The sequence below is a fragment of the Orycteropus afer genome, unplaced genomic scaffold (assembly GCF_000298275.1).
Source record: "Orycteropus afer afer isolate SDZICR_OR568_19922 unplaced genomic scaffold, OryAfe1.0 scaffold01009, whole genome shotgun sequence".
Classification (NCBI taxonomy): Eukaryota; Metazoa; Chordata; class Mammalia; order Tubulidentata; family Orycteropodidae; genus Orycteropus; species Orycteropus afer.
Window position 1 is genome coordinate 284,847 of NW_006922596.1, and position 12,479 is coordinate 297,325.

The 12,479-nt window shown below is 37.2% G+C and overlaps 1 protein-coding gene across 1 annotated transcript in view; it reads left to right on the forward strand.

The window, feature by feature from the left end:
• Positions 1-12,479, forward strand: part of LOC103212571 (ras-related GTP-binding protein B) — a 76,823-nt gene that overhangs the window by 59,719 nt on the left and 4,625 nt on the right. The window contains exons 7-8 of the mRNA XM_007958539.2: positions 5,811-5,906; positions 8,059-8,181. Of these exons, the coding sequence (XP_007956730.1) occupies positions 5,811-5,906; positions 8,059-8,181 (219 nt within the window). The remainder of the gene's footprint in view (positions 1-5,810; positions 5,907-8,058; positions 8,182-12,479) is intronic.

A 12,479-nucleotide genomic window follows, 5' to 3' on the forward strand; every position in this document is an offset into this window, starting at 1 on the left:
GGGCCGACTCGAGGGCATATAACAACAATAACAACAACAACTACTATTGTAGAAAAAATAAACTATTGTCTATTTTTCCTTCAATTCAGTTTATGTTTGCTTTATGTGTTTGGGAGCTCTTTCACTGGGTGCATAGATATTTATTATGGTGATGTCCTTTTGGTCACTTGACCCTTTTAACTCCTTATAGTGCCCTTCTTTGTCCCTTATGCTGTTTTTCACCTTGAAGTCTATTTTATCAGAAATTGATATTGCCACTTCTGCTCTTTTTTTTTTTGGTTGACATTAGCTTGATGTGTTTTTTTCAACCCCTTGATTTTTAATTTATTTTTATCTTTTATTTAAGGTGAGTCCCTTGTAAGCAGCATATTGATTGGTCATGTTTTCTTATCCAGTCTGCAACTCTCCATCTCTTGAGCAGTGCATTTAATTCAGTGTAATTAATGATAGGTGTAAATTTATTGCTGTTATTCCATTTTGGTTTTTGTTGTGTTGTTGGTGATTTCTTTGTTCTCTATATTTTTCTGTGCTGAGTTCATTTTGTTATCAAATATTTTTTCTCATTTCTTCATTACTGTTGGTTTTCAGTTTGCTAAGCCCTTGTGCTTTTCTTCTTAGTTTGGTTAGAAACATGGTTAATTTTCTTTGTGGTTACCTTGTAGTAAATTCGTATCGCCTTTAATTTGGAACAATCTCTTCTCTATTTATCTGTTTACATAATTTGTGAGCTTATTTTTAGATTCTTTTTCTGCATTGGTGTGGTGATGTCAAGTGTCTTGATTTTAATTTGTTGTTTTCAGTTTTAAGGACTCCCTTCAGCATTTCTTGTAGGGTTGGTCTGGCTTTCACAAATTCTTTCAATTTTCTTTGTCTGGGAATGTCTTAATTTTACCCTCATATTTGAGGAACAGCTTGGCTGGATATATAATTCTTGGTTGGCAATTCTTTTCCTTCAAGGTTTTGTATATACTGTCCCATTGCCTTTTTGCCTGCATGGTTTCTGCTGAGAAATCGGAGCTTAGTCTTTTTTGGTTGCCTGTTGTAGGTAACATTTCATTTTTCCTGAGCTGCTCTCAAAATTCTTTTTTTTTCCTTAGTTTTGGAAAGTTTGTTTATGATATGTCTTTGTGACTTTCTCTTCTGGTCTATACTGTATGGGGTTTGTTGAGCTTCTGGGATGGATATTTACATGTAGGGGAAGTTTTCTGTTAGCAAGTCTTTGGCAATTTTCTCAGATTTTTTTTTAACTCCACTTGTTTTGGTATTCCAGTCAGGTGTATGTTATTTATTTTCATGTCATCCCATATAACTCTTAGGTTTTCTTCATTTGTCTTAAATCTTTGTTCTGATTTTTCTGCTTAGAAGCTGGTGCCAAAGAGATTTGTTGCCTATCTGGGAAGTGCATTCTTCACCCAGTTCAAGTCAACTCTTTTGTCCTTCCAATGTGTTATCTATCTCCATAATTTTAATGTTCATCTTCTGGATTTCTAATTGCTGTTTTTGTGTGATTTCTAATTTTATATTTCTTTTGTCATTTTGTTCTTGAATGATTTTCCTGAATTCTTCAAGGGTATGGTCTGTCTTCTCTTTGCTTCTGTTTATGGTTTCCTTGAGCTATGAGAAGGATACATGTGTATTTGTATGTATATATCTTTTAAATTCCTTACCAGATAGTTCTACTATTTATTCTTCCTCAGGGAGATTTCCTAATTCTTTAATTTGGACACTTGTTTCTACTATATTTTCCTGGTTTTTTTTTTTTTGTTTGTTTGTTTGTTTGTTTAAGTTGAAGTTTTCTCTTGTCTCTGAGACATTTTGATGTTGATATCTTTATTTGTTGGTTATTTGATGACTTCTTTCACCTTGATTGTATGTTTTACTTTGTTTTAATATATCTGAAAGTTTGAAGCAGGTATACTTCTTTGCTTATTAGCTTGACTGTACTGAGTCACTCTCCAGGTTTCTCTGTGTTGGTGGAGGAACTGGTAGGAATTTGGGTGCAGATCTCTGCGTGTCATGAAGATTTGCAGTTGGGATGGCCAGATGTTGTCCTTCATCTGTCATTGATCTTGTAGTGCAGAAGCTATTGGTGTTACGCATCTATTGGGTGAGGTGGTCGGTGTAGTAGGCATGGCTGGCTAGTGGAGAACTAATGTATTCTTCCCCTTGGATGAGGCAAGAAAGAAAAAGAAAAAGAAAACCCAGGAGAAGCAGGAGAGATAAAAAGATAGAATAAAAATCCCAAAACAAAAAACCAAACTCACTGCTGTAAACTCAGATTCAACTCGTAGTGACCCCTCCTTGGATTTCCAAGGTGGTATCACTATGGAGGGAGCTCTGGTAGTGTAGTGCCTAAGGCACTTGACTGCTAACCAGAAGGCTGGCCGTTCAAACCCACTAGCCACTCCTTGGAAGGAAGGTTGGGCAATCTACTTTCGTAGTGATATTGCCTCGAAACCCACGGAAGGGTCGCTATGAGTCAGGTCTGACTCAATGACACATAATATCAACAACATCACTATGGAAGTAGTGGTTTCCTTGAGTTCTTAGAAGGATATATGTATGTATGTATGTATGTATGTCTAGATCTTTTGAATCTATGGAAGTAGATTGCCCAACCTTCCTTACAAGGAGTGGCTGCTGGGTTTGAATTACCAGCCTTCTGGTTGGTAGTCAAATGCCTTAGGCACTATAAGACACAGGGAAAAGGGAAAAGAGTATAAGAAAGAAAAAAAAGGGATGTGAGGTGGTGAAGCTTTGTTAAAAATGAAAGAAGACGTAGAGGGATAAATGATTGGATAGAAAGGAAGAAAAATTGGGGAAGAGGAAATTAGAAAAATGGAAAGAGGATAAAGTAATTGAGAAGGGATTTTTCTAGTTATGTTTAGCCTGCAGCCCTGGAAGTGCCTTTTGTGGCAGAATCTGCTCATTTACTGGAGTGTGTACCCATGTAGGAAAAAGGAGAGTGGCGCAAGAAGTGACTTCCAGGAGAGAGAGCTAAAGCTTGTTTTTTGTCCTCAGTGTGAGATAGATCAGCCAGTAATGCAGGTGTGGAAAAAGGACAGCTGCATCCCCTGGGTCTGTTTGGAGTGTTTGCTGATAGTGATGTTTGGTCAATAATCAAAGGCCAGCAGTTCAAATTCCCCAGCTCCCCACGACTCCCACAGGAGAAAGGTCAGCTCTCCTCTGCAAAGATCCACAAGCCCTGAAACCTCAGGAGTTAGATCACTCTGTGCTAAAAAGGGTTACTAAGAGTTGGACTTGAGCCCACTGCCATGGGTCTGATTTGGGGTTTCATTTATTCAGGGAGAATCTGTCTTCCTTTTCCCTTACTCCCTCCAGACTCCTTAGCAGCTTAAGCCACAGGAGGTCTGATATATTTCCCTATAAGATCTTCTCCCACACCTGGTTTTCTCCCACACACATAGTTTAGCTCACTTTTAAATCCTCCCGATCTGATTACCCTGTGTTTTTAACACCTTTGGGTTCCATGAAGTTTTTTTTTTTTCCTTCTCTCTCTATCTCTTTGCATTTGTAATGGCTTCTCTTCAGCCTTGCTAGTTTTTTTTTTTTTCTTCCCCAGACCCTGAACTCCCCCCTTTCCTGTCCTTACTAAATCTAATACTTTATCTTCTCATTAGATGCTCATAATTCCAGGATCATTATTTGTATCTGTATCACTGAGTTTTTCTGTTGAAAGAGGGAATTGGTGTGGTCTGTTAGTAGGATGCCATCTTCCACCACTCTCTTTTATGAGTTTTTAATCACTTCTAATTTTGAATAATCATCTTATTGTTTGCCAAATCTGCATATAAATATCCCAAAATATATTAATATTCTTTGTGGAATTTTAAGCTTAATTAAGAAAAGTATACTCTTTATTTCATTAAAGATTCAGATTGAAAGTTTTGAAGAAACATTATTTGACTGTTTTTCTAAATGATCAGTTTCAATCAAGAAAAATGTTTTCCTCTATATATGTTTTTTTGTGTATATATACATACAGACACACGACAAACCCACCAACACATGGAAAAATATATGTGTACCTATTTGTATAAATAGATATTTCTCCATATGTATGTGTGCATATATAGATAGATAGACATCCAAAATGGATAGTGTTTTGTTTACCTCTCATGCTGCTGTAACAAAAAATACCACAATTGGGTGGGTTTAGCAAACATGAGTTTATTCTCTTACAGTTTTGGAGGCTACAAGTCCATGTTCAAGTAGCCAAACTCTAGGTACTAGGGGAAAGCCCCTCAACCTTAGGCTTCATCTCTGCTTCTTGCTCCTGGCCCACTGAAGCTAGAGGTGTCTCTTCACTCAGGCAGCTACTGGCATCTGAGGCTAACAAGCCTAAGGTCAACAAATAAAATTAGCACAGTCCCGATATTACCAAACCACACAGCAGGCCATTGATTCAAGTCCCATGAACAGTCCCAAGATCAGCAGACAACATGGCAGGCTGCTGAAAAACAGCTTGGCTACATGCAGAATTCAAGTATGCCAAGAGCTGCAGACCTTCCTCAAAGTTGCTTCTTATATACTGGAAGCAGCCCACATCCCTATTCGGCTGTTGCAGTAGATTTCACCATGGAGTTAATTACCAATCTCCCATGGGAAATAAGTATATCCAGCTGCCCAGCCACTCAAAACCAGCCCCAGGAAACTTGACACATTACCTTAACTACCATAGATAGATATTTATATATGTGTGTGTGTCAATCTATGTGTGTGTGTGTCATATGAATATATCAAGATAAATACAATATGTACATACGTAATATGTATATGAGTGTGTATATGTATTCAAGAGAGGAAGATATATATGAAGGTTAAAGTATTTTGATTTACAAAATCTAGATATGAATATATCTATCTTAAAATGGCCAGACTTTACCACTTGTGCTTTGGTCATGTTGTCAGAAGGGATCAGTCAGAAGGATATCAAGCTTGGTAAAGTAAAGGGTCAGCAAAAAAGGGGAAGATCTTCAACAGGATGTATTAACATAGTAGTTGTGACAGTGGGCTCAAGCATGGCAACAATTGTGAGGATGGTGCAGGACTGGGCAATGTTGTCTCCTATTGTCCATGGGGTCGCTATGAGTTGGAACTGACTCAACAGCACCTAAAATAACAAGTTAAAATGATCCAGATGTGTGATAAAAAATTTGGTGGTGAATGTTGGTGATAGTTACACACGTTGTTGATGTAACTGATGTCATTGAATTGTACATGTAAAAAAGGTTGAATTGGGAAATGTGATCTTATATATATTTTTACAACAATTAAAAAAAAGGCATACAAGGGATAAAAAAAATAACCCAGAGTTGGTGGTTTGTGGTATAAAGATATATTTTATCAAGACTCCTGTGTATGGTAAATTTTATTTTCCAACATAGTGATTCTCAGTGAGTATTCAGCATAATCAGCTTGAAGGAAAAAAAAACAACAACTCACTGCCATCGAGTTGATTCAACTCATAACGACCCCTCCTTGGGGTGATATCTCTATAGAAGGAGATTGCCCAGTCTTCCTTCTGAGGAGTGGCTGGTGGTTCAAACCCATCAGCCAGTCCTCGAAAGGAAGATGGGGCAATCTACTTCCGTAGTGATACTGCCTTGGAAAGCCAAGGAGGGGTCGCTATGAGTTGGGTCTGACTCGACGGCACATGACAGCAACAACAAGAAGTCTGTGAAATAATGTACATACTCAAAATTTAAAAAGGAGCAAAAGATCCCAATTAAAATATGCTGAAATAATTACAACCTGTGCTGTTATATGTGTTGAACTTTTTAATTCAGATTTTTAAAGAGCGAGAAGAAGATCTGAAGCGTTTGTCTCGCCCATTGGAATGTTCTTGTTTCCGAACATCTATCTGGGATGAAACTCTGTATAAGGTGTGTATGTTTCCCTGAGTTACCTTATTTTAAGAGCATGAATATAAAGCTGGAAGGGGGATAGTTAAAGTAAAAGATTTTAAATAACTTTATAGCCCTCCAGATTTGTTGAAACAAAAGAGAAATAGTCTACAGTAAATTGATTGAAGACTATCAAACTTAACATTAAGAGATTTTGTTTTTCATGTTAGATTGAGTAGACATAGCCACCAAATCACACTGAATTAGCCAGTTTGGTCATGATTAATTTTGTACTTATCTTTATGACAGCAGAAGTTTCACTACTGACCATCATCCTTTTTGAACTGTTACGGTCTCAGTGTGATTGGAACTGTGTCTAGTATTCAGGTACCTCTACAGAATATAAGCTAGTCCACCTATGTTTGGAACAAGGGGGATAATAGAAGAAAAATGTTTCAAGGAGAGATAACGAGGTCTTATGATGAAGCACAGTATGCCTAGAGTATAGTAGCTTCAACTTTAGTGACAAATTGGAGACCAGATGGATTGTTCTCATTGCTGGAATGGATATCACACTATTTGCAGTAGTTGTAGAAGTTAGAACTTTAGCTGTGTTATTCCTGAAGCTGAAATTACCCTATTGGCACATAGCCACATTATCTGGCTTCCTCCCTTTCTTTCACTGACTCCTTTTGGTTCCTCCTATGTTCATACCTTTCCTTTAGACTGCTTCTGGTATCTATTGACAAGTCTGATCCTACGTAGGAAAGCATCCTTCTCTGTCATTGAGTTGAGTATCAGCTGTACCTGACAAGTACCTACAACCAGAAGCACAGAAATGTAAATTTCCAAGGGAAAAAATCCCAGTGGATGTTGAAAGAGCTGTTGATATTTTTTAATATCTAATTCATTTTTTCCCAATATGATGTTGACCCAGCCTCACTCTAATAGCAGATCATTTTGAGATACCTGTCTAGGAAATACTGTTCTAGATTAATATGGGCCGAATTTCTCTCAAAGCCTTATTCCCATAGAACAGGTAACCGTGAATAAGGATGGACATGACGCATTGATAAGAACCAACTGCGGTGTGAAGGATGGCAATACATAACACGACCAAAGACAATTGACTAATCACAACACTGCTGTGAGTGACAATGTCTCTGCTGTGGTTAGCTTTGGTGCCTTCTCCAAGGTAAATTCAGCAGTGACATTAACACCGACCTGGGAACTTGGAACCTGAATCCCCATGCCTAAGTAATAAAACTAATTGGAACATAGACATGACACTACTGTCTCTTACATCAATGTTGCATAGAGCTGACTTAAATTTTTATATTAAGTTTTATTCAACAAGCACTCATTACATATCTGTTTGATGCTGTTGGATACACAAATGACTGAGACCAGGTTCCTGCCCTGTAGTAGGTGAGACAAGAATAGCATACACCTGATCAGACAAATTGGAGTGATATTGAAGGGAGTGTCATAATTGAAATACAAATAAAATAACCTTAAGAGAACAGAGGGAGGGTGTGGATAATTTCAACTCTTTACATTAGTTATACTCCTCTGGATGAAGTTACTTTTACGTAAACACACGGTGGAACATTTTTAATTCAATTGAATCAATAATTTATACAGATGACAGCAAAACTTTTGGAATGATAATGCCACTAATTTGTCTTGAAATGGTATATTATCTCATTCAAAAGAAGGGCATTTATTTATCCATGTTGCTCTGGTATTTTCACAGAATTGATTCTTGGATGTATGTTGAACAAAGCATTATTATGTTCTGATCTTACAGAGTGTTCTACACTATTAGAGTTAAACATTTGTTTAAAAGGTAGATTAGAACCATTTTAGCACAATAGATCAGATTTTTTAATTTTTTTTCTTAAGACTACATTGTGGAATTAAATTACTCTTTTAATTATTGTTGGAAAGAAATTTCATCAGCATTTTACAAAGTTATTGAACTTGGAAAAAAAATCCTACTGAAGGATAAAAATCAAATATGAGCGTCATTTTCTGATTTAATTTGTGTTACATCATACTTCCTTTTAGTGTTTGTTTGGAACTGGATTATCACCATATTTTGCTGTTCATTTGTTATAGTGTATTTATTTGCAAAGGTCTAGAACTGGCTACATGTTAGTAACATTACACTGTGCTTCTGTTCTGTTAGGCTTGGTCCAGCATTGTTTATCAGCTGATTCCCAATGTTCAGCAACTGGAAATGAACCTAAGAAATTTTGCTGAAATTATCGAGGCTGATGAAGTACTTCTATTTGAGAGAGCTACTTTTCTGGTGAGAATTATCTGCTCTGCAGATGTACTTCACAGTGTATGTTCTATTCAGCAGCAGAGAATACTGTGCTGCCACTTTCAAAAAGAACCTTTATCCCTCTTGTCATTACCTCACCATGTACAACTTTATTTATAAAGTAGTACAGGCAGTCCTCTAACTACAAACAAGATCCATTCCTAAGTCTGTCTTTAAGTCTAATTTGTAGTAAAGTCGGAAGAGAGACATTAACCCTTCTTTGTTGTTGTTGTTGTTGTTGTTATGTGCCGTCGAGTCAAACCCGACTCATAGCGACCCCTCCTTGGGTTTCCGAGGCAGTATCACTAACCCTTCTTTAGCATCAGTTAATCAGATGTTTGCCTTTAGTAGTCTATATGTCTATGCATATCAAACACTAAAGAAACACTTCCAAATACACTTAAAATATCTTAAAAATAACAATACAGTACATAATAATACAGTAGTAATAAAATAACTACCTACAGTATTATACTGAAGACAGTTTGTGTGTGTGTGTGTGTGTGTGTAGTTATACAGCAGTGTAAAAAAGCATTAAAGAAACAGTTCTTAAAGCAGTTTAGATAGGAAAAAGAAAAAAAATCATGATTAAAGTAAATACTTTTACTCTTGTTCCATTTATCTCTTGCATACCAGAAGGGGCATTTGTGAGGTAACATGATAACATTAATAATTGGATGATGCAGGAGAAGATGATGGAGAGATGGCTACCATTGAAGATGATGGTATCGGAGAGGATGGACCTGGTACTGGAGAGTCAGGGTTTGATTCTGCTGCTGGAGGCTGGGTTTGTTACTGGAGTCAATTTCTTAAAGTAGGCATCAAGGGAGGTTTTTGTGCAGAGCTTTTTTGTTCTCATCATAAATGGCCTTATAGCAGGTGAGGCCCTCAGTAACTGTACAATAAACTTTGGTGAAACTCTGTATTAGTAGGATCTTGATACTCTAACTTTGCTATCTCTGCTTCATCAAAAACTTCTTTGGTTCTGGAGGTTTTAGATCCATATTTTCCTCCTCAAACATTTTCCTTTTCTTTGTTACACCTCTAGCACTTGCACTGGATTTATGCTTTGGAGCCACGGTTACAGCAGTAAATAAGAGGAAAATTTAAACCAAATAAAAAGTTACACACCAAAGACAGGGTTAATGGCAATGTGATCTGACTTAAAGGATGACGGTATTCTTCCAAAGAACCACTGAAGCTATGCAGTGTTTTTATGGGTGTAACAAAGTAGTGCATAGCTTCCTTGTTATGAACCACTGTGTTTAACTCATTTTTTTTAATTCAGTAGGCTTTATGGCAGTCCAGACTTTTCCTTAAGCCAGATGTTCTTAACCCAGGGACTTACTCTCTTCACAAGAAGTGACCTGAAAGAAGTACTTTACATCTTTGAAAGAAGTACATTGCTTAAATTGATGTGTAGGTCTTTAGTAGGTTAGTTAAAATTAGATTTTTACAGATATACCTAATTATAGACTTTAGATTATTTCTGATAATAGTTGTTCATCTTTGTTAAAGGATTCCTATTTCCTATTGACTCTATTATGACATGAGGAATATTTTCCTTTTGAGGAAACTCATCCTACCCCTTTCTCTGAAAGACTGAGTTGAAAATTGTAACATGAAAAGATATAATGGTCAATTTGGTGACAATAGTTAAAACAGTTAGAAGGAGAAGTAGAAAGGGAAAATACATGTTGTTGTTTTTCTTTTTCTTGTAAGTTGAATTTAGGAACTATATTAGAGCCTCCTATGTGCATGGGCCTGAGGCAGGAATGTTATTTGTTGTTGCTGTGTGCCATCAAGTTGGACCCAATTCATAGCGACCCCTCCTTGGGTTTCTGAGGCGGTATCACTACGGAAGTAGATTGCCCAACTTTCCTTCCGAGGAGTGGCTGGTGGGTTTGAACCACCAGCCTTCTGGTTAGCAGTCAAGTGCCTTAGGCACTACGCTACAGAGCTCCCGAGGCAGGGATACAAAGGTCAAAATTATGTTTATAAATAAAAATTTTAAATAACGGTAATGAAAGTTTATTAGAAAAGTCACAAAGTATTGCATAGCAAGCAAGCACACTGCCATCGAGTTAGATCCAACTGATAGCGACCCCTATAAGTAGTTTCCAAATAAGCTTAGTAAATGTAACAAGAACAGCTCACAGTATGTCATTTGTATCTGAGTTGTACCAATACTTGGTAACTTAGACACATTTATTAATCTCTCTGAGCTCGTTTTCCCTTCTGTCAGAAGGGGATAGTAGTATCTATATCATAGGATTGTGTGTGTGTGTATGTGTGTTTGTTAAAATGTGACAAAGTAATGTTAAGTGCCTATCACAAGGCTTGCATCAATAAATTTGATAAAGTATTAAATGTTGGTTCCTTCTACTTTTACATTAACAAAGGGCACAGAATCCAGAGTTCAGTTTTTTTTTTCCCCCTTCCTTTTACCATCCTAGTCATCATTCCTGCTAGCTGATGCATCTGAGACAAGGAGTCTTAACTAGACTATCTCAACCTATTGTCAGGGGTCACTTGCTTGGAGTTGCACTTCCCTAAGCATGTTTTTCTGCTAGTGTGGGTAGCAACAAGCAGATAAACTATTTTGTCTGTCTTGATGTAGATGGCATGACAGAATCCTACTTCAGCAGCATTCCCCTGCCACATCTACCACACATGGTTGTAGAGGTTAAGTAAAAGTTACTTTTGTTTCTTTTGAAGACCAAGTTTAGGTGTGACTATTCACTGAGGAAGATGGGGCAATCTACTTCCATAGTGATACTGCCTCAGCAACCCAAGGAGGGGTCGCTATGAGTCAGGTCCAACTCGACGGCACATAACAACATTTTCACTGAGGGAGATGAAATCAAGCAAGGGGTACTTGTTCTGTCATTGGTATTAAAATTATGTTTTGAAAGTTTCACATTGTTTCGGGGAATTTCACTCAGAATGTTCTTCTGGCTAGTGATTCAGTTTTGCTTCCTACTAGAAACTTTACATCTGTATAATGCACTTGTCAGTAATACTTGGGTGGTTTTATTAAAATCTAAAAGTGTTAGGAGAAGTATTTTGGGCTGATTTTGGTGTACATCAGGTACAGGTTCATTTACAAATAATAAATCTCCAGGGGTTGGGAACTGCTTGTTAAGAGTTTTTAAAGATAAACCAAAATCCACTTGGTTATCACTTTCATTAAAATTAAGTGCATTGAATACACCTCAGGAGCAGCTAAAATTAATTTATTTTTCCTTTTTGATTTGTACTTTTTTATCAAAGACAGTCTTGTGAAATATTGAAATAAGATAAACATTTAGTGATTAAAGTAAATGAGAAAGAACACTGTTGTTGTTATGTGCCATCAAGTCAGACCCGACTCATAGCAACCCCTCCTTGGGTTGCTGAGGCAGTATCACTATGGAAGTAGATTGCCCAGCCTTCTTTCCGAGGAGTGGCTGGTGGATTTGAACTGCCAGCCTTCTGGTTAGCAGTCAAGTGCCTTAGGCAGTATGCTACCAGAGCTCCTTAGAAAGAACAGTAGTGTACCAAAATAAGTAATACTTAAATAATATAATAAAATTACAATCAAATGGTACTGAATGGGTTGTTCATATGGGTGAATCACATAAAATGTCAGCAGGGTATGAGACAGAGGAAAAGAGACAATAAGCCAGGTGCCAAGTCTACCCTAAAATTCAGGGTGACCAAGAGACTGTCAGATGTCTTCTGTGAGGAGGAATGTTGTTATCAAATTCCATCAAGTTTGTTCTGACTCTTAGCAACCCTGTGTGTAACAGAATGAAACATTGCTCAGTCTGGTGCCATCTTCACAGTAGTAGATAATGTTTGAGCCCATTGCTGCAGCCACTGTATCAATTCTATCTCATTGAGAGTCTTCCTCTTTTTCACTGACTCTCTACCAAGCATGAGGTGTTTCTCCAAGCATTGGTCCTGCCCCATAACATGTCTAAAGTAAGCAAGACAAAGTCTTTCCATCCTTACTTCTAAGAACATTCTAGCTGCATTTCTTCCAAGACAGATTTGATCCTTCTACTGAGAATCCATGATATATTCAATATTCTTCCCCAACATCATGATTCAAATGTGTCCATTCTTCTTTGGTCTTCCATTTTCACTGTCCAGTTTTGCATGCATATGAGGCAATTGAAAATACCTTGCCTTCAGTCAGGCGTACTTTACTCATCAAAGTTATGTCTTTGCTTTTTAAGATTTTAAAGAGGTATTCTGCAGTAGATTTGCCCGGTGCAATACATCATCTGATTTCTTTC